Below are 22,632 nucleotides of genomic sequence, written 5' to 3'. Positions count from 1 at the left end.
TTATTGGTTATAGGTTTATTGAAAACCGCTGAAAGTTTGCTAATAAACCTAATTTGGTTTGAATAATTTCGATTGCAACTGTAATAAACTTTGTTTTGATTTGATGAAAAATCTATATATATATATATATATATATATATATATATATATATATATATATATATATATATATGCCTATTCAGTTTATAACAGTATTGCCTCACCCAATTACACTTAAGTTAGAAGAAGTAGAAGAACTTCTAACCCAGATTGCCTTTTAAAAGAGGCAGTATAAGGGAACAATTAGAACAGAGATCATTAACATATCTCAGCCCTAAAGAAACCCTTAAACAAAGAGTCTGTTCAAATCTGAAGGATAATGAGGTGTTGGAAGATGAAGTTTGAGCATTTTGGTGGTATATAAGCCGAACATAAACTTCTTACGACATAAATTTCTAAATCGAGTTGAGGCAGGCACTGATCCTATATCCTGTCAAAATATCCCACATGTGGCAAGTTACAACCTTAACAAGAAAGCTTGAAGTAGCTTCTGTTGAGAAGTTTTATTTTTGGGTTAAAAGTTTACAGACACATTTCAATGCATTCCTATAGGAGTGTTTTGACCACAATATTTTTTTTTTTCGGATGCTTACTGTACAAATGCTTCTGTACTTATCCAAAAGCTGTAAAGATTTTTACTATTCGAGAGTTTGAATTTGTTGTGTTGATAACTGTAGGAGTAGTGTCCTAAAAAACAGCTGGAATAAGAAAAAATAAATAAATAAATAATTATAATGGTAATAGAGCTTAAGAAGAACAGCAGTGTTATTGCCTACTATAGTCACACTGATTACATCTTGCAGAAAAGTTTTCCCCAACTTTGTTTCTTAGTGGTATGAATGTTGTTACAATAGCCATGACATGTGTGTGCACATCCAAGTGGCTTGTGTGTGTATGCGTGCAGGCTTTTCTGGCCTCTTACCTCTCCTCTTGGAATCCTTTCTGACGCTGGGTCTGGCAGCAGGCTGGAGCTCGGCCTCTGTTGACATATTAAGTCCTTATTCCTGTACAGTGCGGCTGGGTGCCTGTGGCTGGCTCATCTAGAGGGGTTTCCCCACTGCCTCGCGCTCAGACGGCCGCTGCCTCTAGCCTTGACGCTGCATTTCGAGCTCTCCCTGCAGTGGCTGCACACATACACACAGGAAACACACAGAGAAAGGGAAGGAAAATGTTACTTTGGACTCAAGTAGTAATATAGGCTGTGTTCACAAATTTCTGTCTACTTGAAGTATAGGTGAGAGCTGTTTGATCAGCAAGGCACTGTAGGAATAGAACCCTTTTGACCAAATACTGGCCTTTCAATGATTTCTCTGAATTTTGTCCTACCAGGATTTTTTTTTTTATATAATAACATCTCATAAAAGCTGGTGGAGGAAAACAATCAGTACACTGACAGTGTTAGAAATGCATCAGCCATTTTTTCCTTCAAATGCACGTATTAGTTTCATAAGAGTGCAAAAACAACTGCAGCTGAAGAGCAGCTCTAGAGACTGAGGATTTCAGACTCAAGTGTTTGTCATCCCTCATTAGTGAAATAAAGCACACAGCCAAAGCACCTCCGCCACTGTGCCACAGCAGCCAGCCCTCCTTCAGACACACCTCCGCCTCCGATAAGCCCCCTGCCAACCCTTCTTCAGCGGTGCGGGCGTCGGCCAGTGCCACTTGGGTGGTGGGCGTCACCTTTCATGTGCTAATTGGTCTCGGTGGCATGGTGGCGTCTCGGCAGGTGCCAAATGAGACGACAGATCAAAAGCCTCTTTCCCCTGTGGCCCCGCCGGAAAAACCAGCAGACTCAGAGGAGCAGCCAGAGAGCAGCGCGCAGCAACTGGCTCTTCCCACAGCACTGAAACATTTACTATCGCTCAAAGGTTTGGAATCAACATTCTTAATAATATAAAACCACACAATGATTCTAGTATGCAAATACTCCTAGTCTTACATTCAGTTTCTAATATTTAGCTTGGAAACTTAAGAACTTTCAAATGTGACCAGAAAAAGGTCAGACTGATGTATCGAGAGGCTGATAACACTGATCGATACTGACAACCCACAGTTTTAGTGCAGATAACACGCTGAGGAAACTAGTCCGTGAACAAACTGTGTAGCCAAGCCAGTCCACCAACGTTGTGGATAGCCGGAAAACAAGGTAGAGTATCACGAGTAGTATCTCACTCCACAGTGTTTCAAAACTAGCCACCATTAGAATCACATTCATCAGTGTAGTTGCCTCAGTAAAGTAAGGACGTGTGTGAATTCAGACATCACACCAGTAATGTTAGATTTTATCTTAACACGTGTACCGTATTAAAACGTTTTTTCCCCGCTAGTTATTGCGTGGATCCAGTACGAGCAATTGCTTGCAACTGAGCAGCAATTACTCTGTTTGTTTGTAAAGATGGGGTTTGCTTGCCATATGGTCCAGCATTTTTGCGTTTCTGGAGGTGGTCCAAACAATCTGTTGAGACACACATCAAAACCATCACACGAGATGAGGATTTAATTGCCCCTTTCTAGGCCCACCTCCCTTTTCTGGACCCCCTACTACCAGTAAAAACGCAAGCACAATAAAGTGAAGAACTGCACCTTGAAAAGGAACTCTTTGGAAGGCTTCCAAACTGCAGAGAGCATGCCGGGCCCAGGTTGCCCCCAGCAGTCTGGAGAAGTGTCCGGCGTAAACCAGGGCTGAGAGGATTTACACAGCTATTTCAGAGCTGGAGCCGGAGCCCAGGGCCCAGAGCCACAGCCACTGGCTGGCCACGCGCCGCCCATTGTGTGCAGAACATTTAATTCCAAATGGAGAGAGCATGTCGCTGAGGGCCGGAGAATCGCACGGCACTCTTTATCTGAGAGAAACACACAGAGAGCCTGCGAGTCTGTCCAATTACTGCCATTATCTTGCTCCGAGCGTGAGAGCGCGAGAGAGAGAGAGCGCGAGAGAGAGAAAGTGAGAGTGCACCCATAGCTACTTATGAATTTGTTTTGTATATGCCTTTTTATCAATTTGTCTCTCTCCTCACCTTCTCTTGGTTTTCTGCCATTCTGCAAGCCTGGCGCCATGCTGAGTAATGAGGACTCAAGTGTTCGCAGAACCAACAGGAGACAGAAGGCTTTTCTGTAGTTCAAAGTGAAAAGCCTTAATAAGTAAATACCAACAGGAAACAAGAGCTTTTGCTCAGCTCTGGGGAACTAGGGGGTGCTGAGGATGCTGTTGCACCTCCTACTTTCAGAACTGTTTAACTGCAACTGCTAATGATAACACCAAAAATAAAAAAAAACCCTAAAATAAATATTCTGAGTAGAATATAGTACATGGCACACGTCACATTTCCCCTCATTATTTACTCTTGCTCAGTTGTGTACTGTTGAAGCTGGATGCTTTGGGAGCATGACGCTTTAGGCTGTTTCTGTGTATTAACCAGTGAATAATATCAACATTAAATTCAATGTGCAGCTCGACTATGAGTGTGAAACACGATGAAACGCACCACACAACAATCGGACTGCCCAGCAATGGCCGAGCCTCGTTTCTCAAGTTCACAAGTCCTGCCAGTATGAGAGAGCAGAGATAAATCAGTGATTCAGATCAGGGGAATATTTGCCTATAAATTAAGGCAACCATAAATGAAGGTAACTCGAGTGTTCTGTTTGTTAATGACCCAGTACTGGGTTATGAAACTGACCCAAATTGGTTTGATAGTGAATTGTCTGGAGGTAATGAATTCATGCAATTTGAACACATTTGAACATGTCTTGCTAATCAGATTTCCTTGATGTTTCAAAATGGAGCATCAGAGCTCCAATGAAGACACAAAAAGGCAGTATCTCACTGTAGCTATAACTGTGTCCTACATTTGTCTTACATTCCCATTGTGCTTCCACCAGGGGCTTCTGAACTCCACTGACATGCTTGCTTGGTTCAGAAATATACAACAGGCATATGGCTCAGCTTAGCTAGTAGGGAGCTGTCCATGGTGCTGGACTACCATCCACATGCCTTGCTCAAGGGATTGCCATGGTGCTGAAACTAAGCTAAAGCATGTGTCTACGCTCGTCTACAAACGGACTGAAAGCATCTCGCAAGTTAGGAAACAACTGTGACTCCTCTACCCACACACACTCACACACCACCTCCACCAGACACTCAGCCATACGGTGCTGTTCTCTCCTGAGGCGAGAGCAAGAGATATTTCAAAAATCTAGGCTAAGGTCTCCTCTGGGACATGCCACACATTCGGCGGTGGAGGGAATAGAGCGGGTGAATGAGCAAAAGCAGGAGCATCTGGCTTTACAGTGACACAGAGGCCGGTGACTAATGCCTCCTCCAAGCCGGCAAACAGAAGCGGAAATCGCTTGTTCCGTTTCCCGTCCTGACGCGCTCCTCGTTTTTAAGGCCTGACCGCAGCTCCGTCGAGGACGGCTGACACTATCTGAAGTGTAAGAGCAGATAACGTGTCGCTGTTTGTGTCCTGATGATGCTGTTTTGCTGAAGCTATCTGCTATGGTAAGATCTTCAAAAATGCTTCTCTGCTACCTCCCTTAATCTGCATGCATTTTTGCAACCTCTTAATAAAGAGCATCATACAGAACTGTTAAAAGTGGAGGCACCGATTCCGTTTCTATTACACCGTTGAGGCAATTAATGTAGGAAAGCTTGCGACAGACTTTGAGCACAGCGCAGAAATGTGTTGGCACAGAAAATTAGATTACAGTGAATGCGCTTCTCTCCGTCCTGGAATTAAAGAGGCGCTCTATCCCCGCATACATCAAACGGAGGAACCAAATTTAATTTAATCATCTATTTCAGCGGTAATTACACTATTAACAAATGTGCAGACCTCTGCAAAGACATGCTTACAAAACAAAACCCAGGCAGAGTGCACCATTCAATAGATACAGTAATTAACCTTGTCACGTTTATTAAACGTCTAAAGAATAGCATTGTTTCTCCATTAGAAGCAAGCGCTGAGTGCCGTGGCTGCTTTTAGGCTGAGTGAGTGGGGGAAGGGGCTAATAACTGGTGATAAAATGAGAAAAAGTCCAAAAAAGCATCTTTAGCTGGGCCACGGCAAACTAGGATGTGGTGTCCTTCACACTTTCCCTGAGGGAGACAGGGAGCCAGGCTGGCAGGCAACCATCAGCTTGGGCCACAGTAGTGGCTCTGACTGGACCAGTTCCAAACTGGCAAAGCTCTCACTGGAGTCGGGGACAGGAAACAACCAACATTGTTCCGATAATGGCCCGTCCTGACTACTTTAACATCAAGACCGACAGATACTACTGTTACACTGTATTCTTTAGCAAGTACTCCTTTTCACATTAAGGCAGGAAGTCCAAAAAAAAAGACTGTCTATGTTAAAGGTCTGCTGAAGCTTAGAAATGAGCCATCCCAATGGGATTACCATTACACTCTTACACAGAATGGCTCTTGGGGTGAATGTATGGTTCTAGGAATCACCTTTAACTAGCACAGAGCTTCTAGCACAGAACGTTTTAGTGTGGTACTGATTAACGCTTCTTTAGGAAAGGCAGTTATTTAAAGAACCATGGCAACCCAAAGAACCATTTGAATTTTTAAATGGCTCTATGCATTATTAAAGGCTTTTACTAGATGATAGAGAACCTGGATTACTATCAATTAAAAAGGTTCATCAGGGCAGTGGTTCTCAAACCAGTCCTTGGGGCTTCTTAGAGAATCCCCATTTTTGCATCACAGCTCTCATCACACTAAGAATACTAAACACCTGATTCACCTGGTAACACCCAGGCTGAATAAGAGCAAAAACCATCAAGAGCATATGAGATGGTTCTTCTACTGAATCGCTCCAAAGAACCTTTTCAGCACCCTAGTATTTAAAAGTGTACCCCTGCCCTTACCGCATGTCCACCCAAGGACACAGACGCATTACAAGCCTCCCGAGACGAATCATAGCTCAAAAAAAAAAAAGAATGATAAATGATGAATTCAGTGCCTAGGGCTTCAGATGTAGCCCCTGTGTGCCAGGGCCTGGAGACCACACAGACGAGAGGAAGACTGGCAGGAGGTTGGAGAGCGAGGAGGAGGAGGAAGAGCTGCAGGAGCAGGACGAGAGGAAGCAGCCCGTAAATTGGATGGCCGCAAGCAGCACGTTGCCAGCAAACACACTTAATCCCCATAAATCACCCAGCGCTAACGGGCAGACAGTGCCAGAGGCGCCAGGCAGCGCGTCCGGCTGTGGAGGCCCATGTCCGCGCCTGTGTCTGGGGCAAGGATGCTACACTGAACCTCTGGTATCTATATGCTAGCTACTCTCAATTAGAGCGCGCCTGCCATCCTGTCAACAGCAGACGGGAGATGATGCAATTTAATGCAATTTTAAAAAAAATCTCAATGCATCTGAATGCAGTTTTGCACATGTTTACATGCACAAGCTTTTTAGGAGTTACTGTCGTCACCATGGCAACAAAAGCATGGTGTAATTTAGTATTATATATTTCTCACTCAAAGATCAGCAGAATAGTAGAAGAGGAGATATTTTAGGATTTGTAACGGTTATGGTTGCACATACAGGGGACAGCTGTCAAAGTTGAGGAAGGAACAAGCACTGTTCCTTCACTTTCCCACTTCCTGCTGGTTCAGGGGGATTGAACTAGCAACCTTCTTTTCCAATGCTTGCTTCTCTAATCTTCAGGCCAACACTATGTTATAAAAAAAACTTACACTGAGATTTGTGTGACCCAATGACCTTCTGGATCTACCACTATGCTTTTCATACCTCATGATGAACTACTCTACACACCGTCATGTACTGTAAAGATGTTTAACCCCTTAGCAAGGCTTATTACACACTAAGGTGTATTATTCAGTAATTACAGGGATGTCTGTGCAAACTGGTGGGGCTATTCTTTGATAATAGAAGTTTGTAATAACACTTTAGGCCCAGGGGTTTGAACTAGCAACCTTCTTGTCCAATGCTGGCTTCGCCAATCTTTAGGCCTTGGTTGCTGCCTGAACACTATGTTAACAGATCACTATATGCTGGTATCCACCTTTTCAGTACATCAGCACACAGTAATGTGTGTGTGGCGGCCGTGCATAGTGTGGAGGGATGCCATTTAAGGATTTCTGAGCTTCATACCATAGCTGCTCCTACCAATGGGAACGACAACAACTGGAAGGTCACCGCCAACCGCTACGCAACAAGGGGGGAAATCACTCACTACTTCATTATCAATAGAGGTGGCGTTACAGATGTAATAGACTGCACTTTTTATCCACTTGGGGGCGCACTAGCCAGGTGTTAAACTACAAAAGTGTCATTTCTTAGCATATAATGGTATTTGTTGGCCAAAGTGCTACAAGGAGCATGTATGTGAAAATGTTTATAGATAAAAAAAGCTGTCTAGCTTTCATTAACTCTTTAAACAAAGGTTTAAACACACAATACATACGCAATTGATTAAGCATACACACACACACACACACACACACACAAATACACACACTCACTCTTGCAGCATTGTTTGCTTAAAAGGCAGGGCATAACAGACAATGATCTTCCTCAAGCATTAAGAAATTGCAGCACACAAGAATAGACACACACACACACACACACACACACACACCCTGTCACTGAACGAACAAGACATGACAGGCGCTGCTCCTTCCCCTTGCCATCTGCACACTGTCCCAGTTCACCTTCCTGTCTGGCGCGTGTGCAGTGAGTACATTATGCATATTTAGGACGAGTGTGAAAGCTTGTACAGTTTAGCAGAGCGGTGCACTTTAGCAGTTTAGAATCGTGGTAAGAGAGATGGTGAGGACATTCTCACTGTCATGTCAAAATCTTTTTATATACCGTCTAAAAGCGTCTGCAGCCGTTTACAGTGTGTGGATATCTCATGATGAGTGGACCAATAGAAAGGGCCCAGAACTGAGGCCCAAATTGAGTACATAAGATTACATGTAGCTGTGTTGACTTTCCATCACTCGAATGAACAGAACGGTGTGACCCAGTTAACCCCTTAAACATTAACCCTATTGCAGAAACTACTGTGAATTATTTGGTAAGCATTTTGTTCAGCATGTTTTGTGGCGTCCCACAAGGTCCTATTTTAGGGCCTATGAAACTGCTGCTTAATATGACAGTATAAGTGAAGAACTGATGAATGGGCTTACACACACGGTATAAGGGGTTAAGCTAAGTTCAAACTGCACTTGCCAAAAAAAACAAAAACTATTTTTTTAAGACAAGGTGGGCATTCTGATCCCACACTGCAGCCGGCCGGCCGGCCTCGCTTAGACCACCTCGACTCCTCACATTCATTTGTAAAAATGGAGGCTATCAGTCAATCAGTATGGCCCACATTGTGTTAGCAGCTGAATGAATGCAACCGAATCAATCATAGCAGAGTAAATAATAAATGCTAAGTAGTCTCCTAACTATATTTATACAGTACACAGCACACAAACCCACTGCTCTGGCTTTCAGATGTGGAGTATTCTCTCCTGCTGAGTGTGTGTGTGTACGCGTGTGTGTGTGTGTACGCGTGTGTGTTTTTCTTTCTTCTCCATACCGTCTGCTATCTAGGTCACGGTGCCTCTCAATCTGCTCCTGTCTCTTCCATCACTGATTGTCTCTCCTCATTTAGGTCAAAGCTAATAAACTCAAAAGCAGCCCTACACTCAAGCCCCATAACGAGAGAGAGAGAGAGAGAGAGAGAGAGAGAGAGAGAGAGAGAGAGAGAGAGAGACTTATAACTAGGGAAAGAGAGAAGGATATATTCACATAAGAGAAACATAATAGAGGGACAGAGACAAAGAGAACATAAGAGAAATGGAAACTCTAGAAAGGAAAGACAGAGAGAGAGAGAGAGAGAGAGAGAGAGAGAGAGTAGAGAATAGTAAGGGAGAAGGGAGAGAAAGAGGCAGAGAGGAAGACTGAAAGACAGAGAAAGCAAGAGAGGGAGGGGTGACAGGTAGAGATAGAGAGAGATCGAGAGTGAAAGAAAGAGAGAGGGGAGGACAGGCAGAGACAAAGAGATAGATCTAGAGAGAGAAAGTGAGTGAAAGAGAGAAGGGGGTATAGGTGGTAGAAATATCATGAGAGAGAGAGAGAGAGAGAGAGAGAGAGAGAGAGAGATTGATTGGGTAGAGACAAAAAGAAAGTAGAGATAAAGGGAAAGAGAGAGGTGGAGGCAAATAGCTAGATCTCCAAGTAAGGGAGGGTAGAGACAGACAGAAAGAGAGAGAGAGTAAAATATCGATAGATTGATTGATAGAAAGAAAGAAAGGAAGAGAGGTAGATACAGAGAGAGGGAGATCAACAGATAGAGAGAAAGTGAGAGATCGACTGAGAGATGGAGAAGAAGAAAGAGAGGGGAAGAGAGAAATGAAAAGACAAAGGAAAGATGAAAGAAACCACAGACAAAAAAACAGCAGTGCAGTTTGTTCTATTTACCACCACTCCTCTCTCTCTCTTTCTCTATCTGTGAGCTGTCTGCTCTCTCTTTGCATTGTGTGTGTGTGTGTGTCTCCCTCAAAGACAAGATTTCAGCAGCGTGACTTCGGAATGAATATGTGTTTGTGTGTATGTGGGTGTGTGAACTCCTGGCTGCAGAATAACGCTGGTCTCGGAGGTTACGTAACCTGTGATACATGAGCTGTCCAGAGGCTTATGGACTTCTAATGATACTGTTGCCTCCAGATAGTTCGGTATGAAACAAAAGCACCTCAGATTTGTAAAGGCCATTGCTGTAATAAATGAGTAGAGCTGTTACACTGTGTGCATGCGTGTGTGTGTGCACGCAGAGGTCGCTGGCAGTTGGTAAAGAGGGTCATTATTCAGGGTTCGGTGTACGTAAGCAGTTTCACACACACACATACACACACATATGCAGTCAGTGCAGTCTTCACAACTGGATATCGTACACATATTACACACTATGCTCTGTGTAACTCTGTTGCTATGGCTAATTCATTCACTATGGACACTATGGGCTGTGTATGATGTCTAGCCAATAAGCAGTACAGGACACACATGGGTTTAATGCAGTAAAGGCCTGCAGTGTGGACACAGGCTTTAGAAGGCTCACAAGGCCATAAACAAATAGCTCCCGCTGAGCAGCGTCAGAGTGGGTTTGCTTTTCCCAGGCTGCTCTAGGAACTGCACATAGTGCTCTAACATCAGCGCAGTCTGTTGTAGCTGAAGTTTGCAGGTGGCCTGTTGCTTTAGACAGTCTGCTGCGATATCCCTCTTTCTTCCTCCATGGTTAGCCCTTAAGCTCTGTTCATTTCTCCCCCTGCCTCTCTCCCTGCCTCTCTCTAGCTCTCTTGCTCTTTAGCTACCTGTTGCTCTTTCACTTTCTCACACCCTACTAGTTAGCCATCTCTCTCTCTCTTTCCCTAGCTACACATTTCTAGCTAGCCAGTTTTCGCTTTCTCTTGATGTCTCTCATCCTCCTATTCCCAAATAGCCAACTTTCGCTCTCTCTACCCGTGTTTCTCTTCCTAAAATTCCCAGCTATCCAACTGTCTCTCTTTCTGTCCATCTCCCGACCCATGTCTCTCACCCACCTATTCCTAGACAGCCAGCTCTATTTCTCTAGCTATTAATGTCTCTCACTCTAGAATTCTTAGCTAGCCATCTCTTTCTCTACCCATGTCTCTTACCTTCCCACTGCTAGCTAGCCAGCTCCTTCTCTTCCTCTCTTTCCATAGCTATACATTTCTCTCTCTCACTCTCTCGATCCATGTCTCTTGCCCATGTCTCTAGAAATCATAGCTAACCAGCTCTCTCTCTTTCTGTCTTTCCTTAGCGATAAATGTCTCCCGGCCTAGAATTCATAGCTAGCTAGTTCTCTCTTTCTCTAGCTATTAATGTCTCTCACCCTAGAATTCATTGCTAGTCTGCTCTCATTTTGTTTTTGCTAGCTAGAAATCTCTCTCTCTCTCTTTCTCTCGCTCATTCTACCATTGCCTCTCACCCTACTATTCCTAGCTAGCCAGCTCTCACTTTCTCCACCCCTAGTTTTACATCTCTCTCTTATTCTTCTCTACCCATGTCTCTTACCCTACTATTCCTATCTAGCCTGCTCTTTTCCTTCTTCCCTAGTTTTATGGCTCACTGTCCCTAGAATTTCTAGAGAGCAAGCTTTCTCTTTCTTATTCCCTTGCTATACACTTCTCTCTGTCTCCACCCATGCCTTTCACCTTGCCCATTCCCAGCTAACCAGCTCTTACTCCCTTTCCCTTGCTGCATATTTGTGACTCTTGCCATGTCTCTCTTCCTAGCTATCCATCACCTTCTCTCATTCTTCAGCTATATAGTCTTCTCTCTCTCTCTCTCTCTCGCTCGCTCTCTCTAGCTATCCATTTCTCCCTATCTCTCAGATGGTCCAGTGGGTCAGTGTTCACTCTGCTGAGTGATATCTGACCTGCTGGTCAGCACAGCAGCACGATCTTATCTGCCCAGCAGGTAAACAACACAAACAAATACGGCCAATCCTGTGTGACCTTGTAGGACAGGTGTGTGTGTGCGCACGTGTGTGTGTGTGTGTGTATGTGTGAGAGAGAGTGATAGAGAGACCTTGGCTGCTGGCATGGTTATTTGTGGTCACTGCTGAAGGGGCACTCAGAGGCTTGGCACGATCCAGTGTGTATAGGGGGGCATCTGGCACCGTTAGAGGGCCTCTATGGCTCCATGTCACTGTCAAAGCATAGGACATCTCTCAGCTCAATGACAGCAGCAGCTGTAGTTACATATATGTGGGATGAATTTTTGTATGGGTAAATCTAGCTAGCTCAGCTCAGCAGCCAGACAGAAATGAGTTTTACACAGTGAAACACAAAGCCTCTTCTGTAAAAAGGTAACTGCCTGAAAATAAACAAAATAAACACACACTGTTGTTGGGTTTTAAGACCAGGGCCCTTGGGCTAGAAGGGCCCTCAAATAAAGCTGTAGTAAACAATCAGGAATCATTTATTTTATAGCTGCAATTTTCAAAAAAAGGCATCGTTATCACTCTGTGCTGTTTAGTCAGCGATTTGCCACTTGAGTGTGTTAGTGTGAGTGAAGACAGGCGAGACTATCAAGACTGTTGAAACAAGCAACAACAACAACAGCTACTCTGTGCTGACCTTCTGTATTATCATTTGTGTAATCTAATAAAAAACGGCCCGCCCGTATTTATTTATTTATTTTTATTTAAGGGTGTAATTTTATTTCTGCCAAATACAATCTTGACTTTTAGAATCTTCTATAAACATAAGAAAGGTGCAAGACATGAAGTTGCACAAGAAGTTTTAATTTCAATTGTAAATCTGGCAACCCTAAACAGATTGCTGTGTTTACAAAGCAGGTATAGTGGCCCAAATTTGATTTTCTCACCAAATCTGGTGTCATTTTTTAATGTGACCTATATCCGACATTCTTCCGAACAGTTCACACTCCTAAACCGATGCGTATGTGCATAAGAGCAGTGCTGTATGTGAGGTTTCTAGTTTCATCTTCATCAGCATCACAGGAGATATCAAGTGAGTTCCAGTGGCTGACAGCTGGGTTTATCACCAGCTTGCTGTAAAAAGAGCACATTATTCACATTTTTGGTTTCATTAACCTCTTAAAATCCCCAGAACCACTGGTGTTGCCTGGCTTTTTTCCCCACTGTTACACCTTAGGAACAACTTAGCCAGGTTGCCTTGCTTTGCATGTAGGTACTGAGTAGTAATCCTTAAGGTGTGGTAAAAGTCCCAGAGTATAATGGGTTAATTGTTCCTATCTGTGCCTTCTAATGTGGTTTAAACAGAGACATCACCCCAAATATCTGTTAATTCCCTATCCTGCTACCCCTCACTGCTGTCTGCAGTCCATTTCCCTTCTTCATTAGCGAATGTGGAGTTGGATTGATGTAAAAGACATGAATGAATTCCAATTTGGCTGTTCAGACTGAACGTAGCCTATGTCCGGGGCATAGAACTGAGGGGACACCAAACTGCACACGAATCTGCCCCCCAGGACCAGAGTTCCCCACCCCTGCTTTACATAAGCAGCAGAGAGCCATTGAAAAAACAGCATCTTATTAACCATAATTTTGGTCTACTGTGTTAAGTCGCATTCTCCAGCAGGTGTGATGTGCAGAGCTCTTGTACTGGTTAGACAGACAGACTAATAAACAAATCCCCACTAAAGTTCATATAAGCAAGCGTATCACTTAAAAAAAACGTAAAATCGTAAAGCACACTTCACATTCCAGTCCACGTCCTCTCGTTCTCCTCAGTGTGCTTTCTCTTCTGAGCTTCTTCAACTTCTTTAATAGCACACGGCCGGCGTTTAAGAGGAACAAGGGGGGCTGGGGGTTCTAAGCATAAGCAGATAAACAGCTTTTCGTTAGGCTGCAGATTTATAGCGCAGGCAATTAATTATACTGCGCTGACTGTAGGCTCGCACCCACACTCCACTGCGGCAGTCCGAATTGAATAAGCACTCTTGTTTGGGCTAAAACGCTTGCTTGGGACGCACACAACGAGTGTTACTTTCACAAAGGAGTTATCAGTGGCGGCATGGCCTCTTACTGTTTACAGGGGAGAGGGGTGAAAGGCGAAGGAAAAAAGGAAAGGCAGATGCAAGGAAAGAGAGAAGGAGGGGAAACGGGTGTCTGGCTGGTGAATAATACATGAGTTTCCGTTTTTCGAAACGTCTGGATTCACCCCCTTTTCGTCTGATCAGAGACGTCCCGCTAACGTGTCGTTTCAGGCTCATTATTCCCTCCTGGAGTGACATCCCACTTAACACACGCTCGCACGCTCCCATTCGCCGCCCCGACACGTCAGTCATTCTCCTCATTGCCCTTTTGATATCGGAGACACATCCCAGCTGGCTCGTCAGAAGCAGACTATCACCGCAGCATCAGGGGTAGAGGCTGATAAGACCACTTAACCCCCACTGCCCCCCCCCTCTCTCTTGCTCTCACTTCACTCTCTGCCCCTCCCCTCTTTTTTCCTCTATTGCTTTGTGTTTAGCTTACTATTCACTGCTAGAAATGATTCAGTCCTATAAAATGAAAGGGACAATGTCTTGGAAAACTGATTGTACATTATGTCATGTATTTGATGGAGTACGTAAAAACTGTACAATTCACTCTCCAGTTCATAGACGGAAACTAACCTGCAAAAACAGCCTTTTGTGAATTTCTCAATTATGTGATGTTTCAAATTTATACACATTGACATATACCCACTCATTTAGCTTACAGCACCTTAGTACCGTACACTCACTATGAAGTTATAAAGGGTGCCTATCAAGCCTGAACTGCTTGACTGAGGCTCATGCAATGCAGGACAACCAAGAGCAGAGCAGATGTCATTTACATATATCAGACTTAAAGGCACCATCACAGAAATTAAGAAAATTGATTGATTTTGATGTAAAACCAAACAGACATCATAAGTGGGCCTCGGATACAAAAATAAAATTGAAGAAAACGTTGGAAGACTGTGTGGGCCCACATATAGACATCTGCACTGGTTTAAAGAGACCCACCACTACTAATTCTAATGTCATGTAAATATATTATTTCCACATGGAAAATCAACAAAATGGGTCATCTGAACAGAGGTACCCAAACTTTTGCATAAGACCGTAGTAATCCTTCTAAATTTTCATCCCTTATCGCGTTTTACTAACTGCACTCTCTCTTTCCACTGTACAGTATTTTGAGCTCTATCCTCTACAGACTGTCTACTATTTTTGTGTAACCCCTTAAACCTTTTGACCTCTGGATATAAGCCCACTCTTCAGTACCGTCATCATTTACAGCAGTTTTATAGGCCCTAAAATAGAACCCTGTGGGTCTCCACAAAAATCTGACAAACTGAACGGCTATACAATAGTTTCCACTTTAGAATTGATAACTGAATCATTAATCGAGTGTTTAAGGGGTGAATACACACAATGACCTTTCAACTAAGAGTTTAATATGTCTAATACATACACTTTAACCAATTTCAAATTCAAGGACTTTCCATGACTTTTCAAGTACCAAAAAAACAAAAATTCAGAACCAAAAATTCAGAACCAAAAATTCCTGTCGTTTGTTTACAGGAATGTTTAGTCCACGCTAGTAGCTGGAGGACTGTCCAGGCTAGCTAGTTAACACCATAATGCACGTTCCTGATACCAATACTGGCAGCGATTGGTCATGTGAAAAATTATGCTACTACAAAAGTTATATTATTATATAACAGGACCTCATTACAATATTTTCCATGACAAGTACTTTTTTCAATGTAGGACTATTCAGTACTGGATTTTAGCATGTTTATTTTCCATGATTTTCCAGGTTTTCCAGGACCCGTATGAACCCTATAATAGTGAAACATTAACCATTTAGACATTTATGACTTTGCTGTATGAAGTTCAAAAGGCATAATTAATGATCTGCAGGAACCCTTAATCTTTGCTAAAGTGTGAGCTGGTTGGCTCTGGTTTGCAGATTTTGGGGCAGTCTTAGTTGGTGAGAAATCTGAGTAATGTGCGAAGGGACACTTCCCACTCGCCTCCCGATCATGTTTTAGACCAGTCAGATAGAATCAAACATGACTGTTCTGACTGTGACGCTGAACGTCACAATGTCTAAGTGTTCTGGTCAACGGACTCAATCTGAACTCAATCCCACCAACAGCCAGTGAAGGAAAATGCTGAACACACCATCCAGTGTTGTGGAATTTTAATTAACTGTGTTTGTGGCAGGAGCACAGCTGCCACAAACAACACCCAAATGTGTTTACTGTATCAGCAGAAGCGAAACCCAAATCAACAGCTTCCGATCTTTGTCTTGTTTTCTGCATCTCGTAATGAGAGCGTGTTTTCGTTTAGGTTTTCAATGTTCAGTTCAGCGACAACTCAAGTTGTGTAGCGTGAGATCGCCATTACTATAGCCAATATTATAGGTATAGTATCTAAGTTTCTTTAGATGCTTAGGCTTCCACACTGTGGAGGCAGGGGTGTGGTCAAGTGACACACGCAGAGTGGAGAGCCAGTCAGAGCAAACCAGTGAAAAGCTATTGTTTGGACTTGTGTGTTGTTGCCTATATATGATTGTGTCTTGTTCCGTAGGCTTTCTTGAGACCTGAGAGAGAAACGCAGAGAACTCAGAGCCAAGTCAAGCTGACAGAGGACGCACAAGTCTGTGATTTTTAAGTGAAGCCTGGGATAGATCAGCTAACAAGCATCATCTACTGTTTGCTTGCTTTAAAAGGCAATAAAAAGCTCTACGTTCTGCTCTCCTGTGTCCTCACTCCTCACTCTATGAAAATAAAGACCTATCAAACTATCAAACACAAAAAACAGTATCTGTGCTGTGTTGTGTGTCTTTTTGAAGAGGAAGTCCGAGAGAGCCCAATTGTTGTGTTCTCTCTGGGTGGGTAGATGGCACTCTCTCCCCTCATCACTCTTAAAGCCATTGTACAGGTGTCTGTTAGTTGGTGCAGTAGAGCTGGGGACCCAATGATGCTGTATTGGGGTGGCTGGTTTACTGGGGTGGCTGGTTTCGCATGTATCGGAGGAGGCATGTGTAAAGTCCTTACCATCAAAGTGTCGGGAGCATTGTTGGTGCTTGGGGGAGCTACAAACAGGTGGGTTGATTGGAAGTACCAAGTTGGGAGAAAAAGGGAAAACGTTGAAGTATATAGTCTTGCTACAGTCTCGCAAAATATCACAGCATATTGTGATAAGCATCATATGGCCAGGTTATGGCCTGAAACTGAAAAATCTGTCAGTAATAATACGCCATGGCTTGATACGGGCTCTGATATGGCTGCATGTCCAGCGAGCATCCCTCAATGCAGCTCATATTACCTAGATCTCAGTTCAAACATATCCAAATGAATCCAGGCGTTCCCTGCTGGGTTCATTAGTGTCTGCAATGAGAGTGTTTAGGTGAGTTTGATGGCAACAGTGCTTCTGACACCTCTCTTTAATGATGCACTTTTGAGTCATGACACTGAAACGTGAGGAAGCTGGTGCCAAACAATCACAGGCAGTAAACCCTCACCAAGACACATACAAGATACACACACACACACACAGGGAAGGGAAATTGAACACCCATCAAGGTGAGGCGGAGATGTGGAAATGGGGAAATAACACATACATACCTACATGGAACAAATTGTTCCACCGGGATGCAGACATTACATTCATACAGCGTGGTCCAAAATGGAGCCTTAACCAAGTCCAGCCCACTCTGGAGAACTGCAAAATGCACTCAAATGAAACACACAGGAAATGAATGGCTGTTCTGTAATATACGTAATACGGGCTTCATATATGTGATTATGCTCACGGCATGATCGTTAGAATGACAAAGACTGCTCGTGGCTGCGTAATTCTAATTGAAACCCGCTGCACAATACAAATGCTCGCAAATTTGCAGACAATAGAGTCTAATCTAATCTGGCTTAATCTAATCTAATGATTCAGGTGTCTGTGTGTAGCATACAGAGGCAGGCCTGCTTGCCCTCATGTCTGCTGCTGTTTTCAGCTTGACAGGCTGCAGCTGGTAGAAAGGATTAGCTCAAAGCTGCTGTTTACTCACTGGCACTAACACGTGTCATAACACAGCGCACCTCGCAGGAAACAGCTCTTCGTCTCTGGCCTAACCTCGGTGTGCCACACTCGCGTGCTTCCGAGGGGTGTTAGTAGGGTTAATGTCTGAGGGAGATTGAATATGACAGTGCAGAAGGAAGGCCTCAACTGAGGAAATGCGGTTGTTGTAATGACATTACTATAGAGGATCTGTCCTGTCTGTGACTTTAACAGACGTGTCTGAAGTGCAAAATTAAGACCAGTGCTTTAGATACTGAAAATTAGCAGGTTTAATCAATCCTAGGCAAACTATGAACTTTGTACTCTGTAAACTCTAGTCAGTGTATAGATAAGTCCAGTCCAGTTCCACCAGCAGCTCACTTGACTTCCTTTTAATGAAGTACAGATTGGATAAACTAGGAATTGGATGGTACCTTTAAATCTGGGCTTCCCTGAGAATAGCTTTGGAAAAGGTTAAGCTAACATACCTAATCACCTCACAGTTTACTGATTATGTGTGCTTATTCTTAAGATTTTAGCAAATAGCACTTCAACAGCATTGCCAATGACCAGTTTCCCACATCTCCTGCTTATTCAGGGTTGTGAGGGAACTGCTGCTGGTCATCATGACACGATTATGGGTGGGTAAACCATGCAAAGGCACCTACAAAACAGCTGTAGGATGTTACCAACATCATTGTAGAGCTAAAAATGAGCTAGTTAGCCTCCTTTTTGTTTAGTTAGCCAACTGCTTTAGCCAGAAGAGCAAAACTGGTTTGAGAAAGTCAAGATCATCTAGAGGTAACACCATGAACACACAGGACTTGTGTGCATGAGTGGGCTGCATCAGGCCTCATGCTTTGCTTTCATGCGCTAGATTTGGAGCGAAGCAACACAGGGGGGTTTGTTTCATGCTTTAGCATTTGTTTGCCTTGACTGTTTTAGGACACGGGCCTACCTCTGTCAGGATTTCAGACGAACCGAGCAGCCAAAAAGAATGCGTGTCTCCACAATGAACTGCCAGATGTATGCGCTTGTGTGTGTGTGCGTGCATGTCAGCCGTGTGAACAGACTTCCCGCACCCAGTTCATCAAGCCGAGGTGAGTAAACAAACTTAAATCATTATTCCAAATCCGCGGAGAGAGAGATTACCGAAATAGAGCCGCCTCACATCTCGCTCACTCTCATACCATCCATCCCACCACACACACAAACCCCTTTCCTCGCTCTCTGGCGCTCCCTCTCTCCGTTTTATTTACAGAGACACAGCGGCAGCAGATATCAAACAGTCTGATCCGTCTTAAGGGAATTCCGCACTTTTCATGTTTTAGACGGAGTGGAGGAAGAGAGACAGGCAGAAATTCCGCTCTCTGGTGAGTTGGCCTCTTGGCTTGTTCCTCAGCTCAGATGCAAATTGGACTCATCTGCCACCTTTCTCCTCAACACGCTCCCTTCATGTAACAAGAGAGGAGGAGAAGCGCGAGGGGAAAAGCGACCGCAGATGATTTTGTTTTTGTCTGGATGCCAGCAAGCCTTAATTAGTGTTATCTCTTCACTTTTCTTCTGCCTTTTCCAAATGCCTTCCCGCCATTCTTGCGCATCTAATCTCAAGCCCCCTCTGTGTCCTTGTTCTGCAGAGGTACAGCGGACAAGCAACTGCACTCCTCTCTCTGCCACAAGTTTCTTCCATTTATTACAGTGGTTTATTATCACAGGGCCACTGAAACTGTTTTTTGGGGGTTTTTTTACACACAGGTCTTGGTCATAGATTTGCTTCCTCTATGTTGACCTGTGCACTGACCCCTGAGGTGGATTATAAAGAACCTCAATAAACCACTCAAAAGAAAGAAAGACTATAATAACAGTTCAGAGTATATAGTAACAGAGACTCACAATGAAGGAATTCACCCATTTTTCACCCAAGTGAAAGCTAAATTTTTGTATGACATGACCTCATCGTTTTGTATGTGATGTAATGTAAGATTGGCTCACCCTTAGAACATACCGTAAGAGCCCCTATTCCAGTAATAATGCGTGTTGCTGTTGCATGCCTTGCATTTAAACTTTCCTTTTGGGAATGTCATCTGATACAGGTGTTTACATGGATATTACATGGATATTATTCAGGTACAGGCATATCACTGGCCTACATATTTATTCCATTTTACGTATATTTTAAGTATAGCAATTTAGTTGGACCCTAATAACCCATCCTTCATGCATGTATTTATTGTCTTTGTACTTGTACTGTCTTTGTCTGTGCACCCTGTCTCGTGTTTCGTCTGTTGTCCTCGCATTATATCATGTCCTACCTATTCTGCACTGGAGACCAAGCCTATTAGTCTTAGTATAATAACAATAAAGTTTCATTGAATTGAATTATTTTATTTAACAGATTATTTTAAAGGATTACCCACCTCGTTTAATCGGTGGCCTCAATTGGACTGGTCTATACCGACTGAGAAGTGCATACTCTATTCTGACTGAGCTATTAGTCGGATTATTATCGGATTATCAGGCTACATGTAAATGTGGCTAGTAAGTGGTCAACCACTTTAAGCTCAACATAAATAACATATCACCCACTTGGCCTCCTGTCTTGGATAATGCCTGGGACAAAAAAAATCAACCATTTAATAAATGTTGAACCATCAGTCTGAAACGACTGCAAACTTTAAACGGAAGCTGGTTAGCATTAGCTTAGTTAGCATGATAACATTCTGCTCCAGAACACGCTCAAGCCTGATTGGCCAAACCCCCACTTATAAAAATTTAGACTATAATGACTCAGATTGAGCAGAAGGATAGATAAATAATGGCTAAAATTAAAGATTTAAGACATCCCAAACAAAAAAGCTGAGTAAGCAAACCTACATGCACTAGTCTGCAAATAGGCCAGGAAATATATCCAAGAATCCAGAATGCAGCACAACAGTCTAAAAAAGAAACACCTGCCATGCATACATGCTTCCTATGGACATGCTGGGCCAGTAAAACTAACGTTAGTTAGGTTACAGATCGCTACGGATAATAGCAGACCAGAAAGAAAGTAGATACCATCCAACCCTAGCCCTGACACTACTATTAAATAAGAATCTGCTTGAGTGTGCTCCAAACAACCTCCCCGAAATCGAAGCTGACAAACGACCCCACGAGAGGCCTGACTGCAGCATCTAAATATCTCCTAAAACATATTTCAAGTTGCGGCAGGGAACGTTCCTGCATTCTAATAAAACAGATGATCAAATATGAAGCCCAAACATCGCGCCTGCCTGCTATGGAGTAGAAGAAGTTAGGATTTAATGAGGAATGGCACCATCAATTATTCAGAACATTTAATCACATTGCATGCTGCAACCTGATAAACAAACGCCACGGCCAGAGCACCTCTTTCCCTGCGGGACCGCTGGCGAAACGGTCCAGCGTCCACACGTTTCCACACCATTTCCCCATGGTCCAGTCCCCCATGCCCGCAGCAGAAACCCTGACGCCACGTCTGCCCATCACTGTCACAGCAAATCTCTTCTGCCTCGCCTAGCCCAGTAAATAATGGAGACATTCGCAACCGTTTGCTGCCAGTCTACCCGTCTTTCACAAACAAGACATCAGGAGAAAAATAACTACACTACCTAGGGAGGTCCTTTGGTGTTGGTGCTAATCGCCTGGTATGAAGGTGATCCTGCATCACTCTGCAGGAGCTAAACATGGATTTGTAACATGATTGACCCCATGAAAAAGGGGCAGCCAAAATCAGCTAGCTGAGGTGTTTTTAATAGTTTTGATGATTAGTCAGATAGCAATTAGCCATTACTGCAATACTATTTAAAGCAGCATTATGAGAGTATTGCTATTTATTGCTCATAGAATTGACCTATAGAAATATGAGTGACCTATCCATGCCCTGCACACAAATCTGGTGTTCTGTAGTAACTGTTGGGAACAGAAAAACACCTGAAACTGTAGTGCTAAAAAAAAGCAGCTAGAAAATCCAGCTTAAGACCAGCGTTTGATGGGAGCTGGTTTCTGATGGTCTAGGCTAGTCTTTTGATGGTAAAGGTGTGGAAAAATGTAGCTCAAGACCAGCATTATATGGTAGATGGTTTCTGATGGTCTAGGTTGGTCTTTTGATGGTAAAGGTGTGGGAAAATCCAGCTCAAGACCAGCATTTGATGGTAGATGGTTTCTGATGGTCTAGACTGGTCTTTTGATGGTAAAGGTGTGGAAAAATCTAGCTCAAGACCAGCATTATATGGTAGATGGTTTCTGATGGTCTAGGCTGGTCTTTTGATGGTAAAGGTGTGGGAAAATCCAGCTCAAGACCAGTGTTTGATGGTAGCTGGTTTCTGATGGTCTAGGCTGGTCTTTTGATGGTAAAGATGTGGGAAAATCCAGCTCAAGACCAGCATTTGATGGTAGATGGTTTCTGATGGTCTAGACTGGTCTTTTGATGGTAAAGGTGTGGGAAAATCCAGCTCAAGACCAGCGTTTGATGGTAGCTGGTTTCTGATGGTCTAGGCTCGTCTTTTGATGGTAAAGGTGGTTGATAAGCTGGGTGATCCAGATGAAAACATGCCATTTTGCTGGTGAGCCAGCTGGTTAAGATGCATGTCTTCATTTGAGACTTCATTCAATGGACTAGCTGGTATATCAACATGACCAACCTCATCAAGCTGGTTGCCAAATTGGTTAACTGGCATGGCCGGGCTGTTCATTCTAAAGCATGGATATGTCAATTAAAATCAGTCTCATTTTTGGTACTCTGATATATAATGGAAGAGATTGACTATTATGGGTGGAATCGTAATTTACAACACAAAGTACACCTGCCCAGTTTGAGGCCGGCCATAAATTGTCTGCTATTTGTCGAAAAACACACATGCATGAGAGTTCCAAGGGACGTCATGCTGTGTAGGTGGAGGATTTCCCAGTCTGGATAAACTAGGCTTGGAGAGTGTTCTCAGTTAGAGATAGGAAAAAAAACAAAAATCAACTGTAATCTGTCTGTAAATCTCTTGACATAAGCCGTCAGGGG

The 22,632-nt window shown here is 43.4% G+C and overlaps 1 protein-coding gene across 5 annotated transcripts in view; it reads right to left on the bottom strand.

The window, feature by feature from the left end:
- Window positions 1-22,632, bottom strand: part of dab1a (DAB adaptor protein 1a) — a 192,604-nt gene that overhangs the window by 115,853 nt on the left and 54,119 nt on the right. For all 5 annotated transcript variants that reach the window (XM_072682452.1, XM_072682479.1, XM_072682444.1 and 2 more), the window contains exon 2: window positions 962-1,163. In XM_072682452.1, the coding sequence (XP_072538553.1) occupies window positions 962-1,028 (67 nt within the window). In that variant the 5' untranslated portion in view covers window positions 1,029-1,163. The remainder of the gene's footprint in view (window positions 1-961; window positions 1,164-22,632) is intronic.

Source organism: Salminus brasiliensis, chromosome 1 (genome assembly GCF_030463535.1).
Source record: "Salminus brasiliensis chromosome 1, fSalBra1.hap2, whole genome shotgun sequence".
Classification (NCBI taxonomy): Eukaryota; Metazoa; Chordata; class Actinopteri; order Characiformes; family Bryconidae; genus Salminus; species Salminus brasiliensis.
Note: the sequence above shows the minus strand (reverse complement) of the source record. Positions and strands in the feature narration are given on the sequence as shown.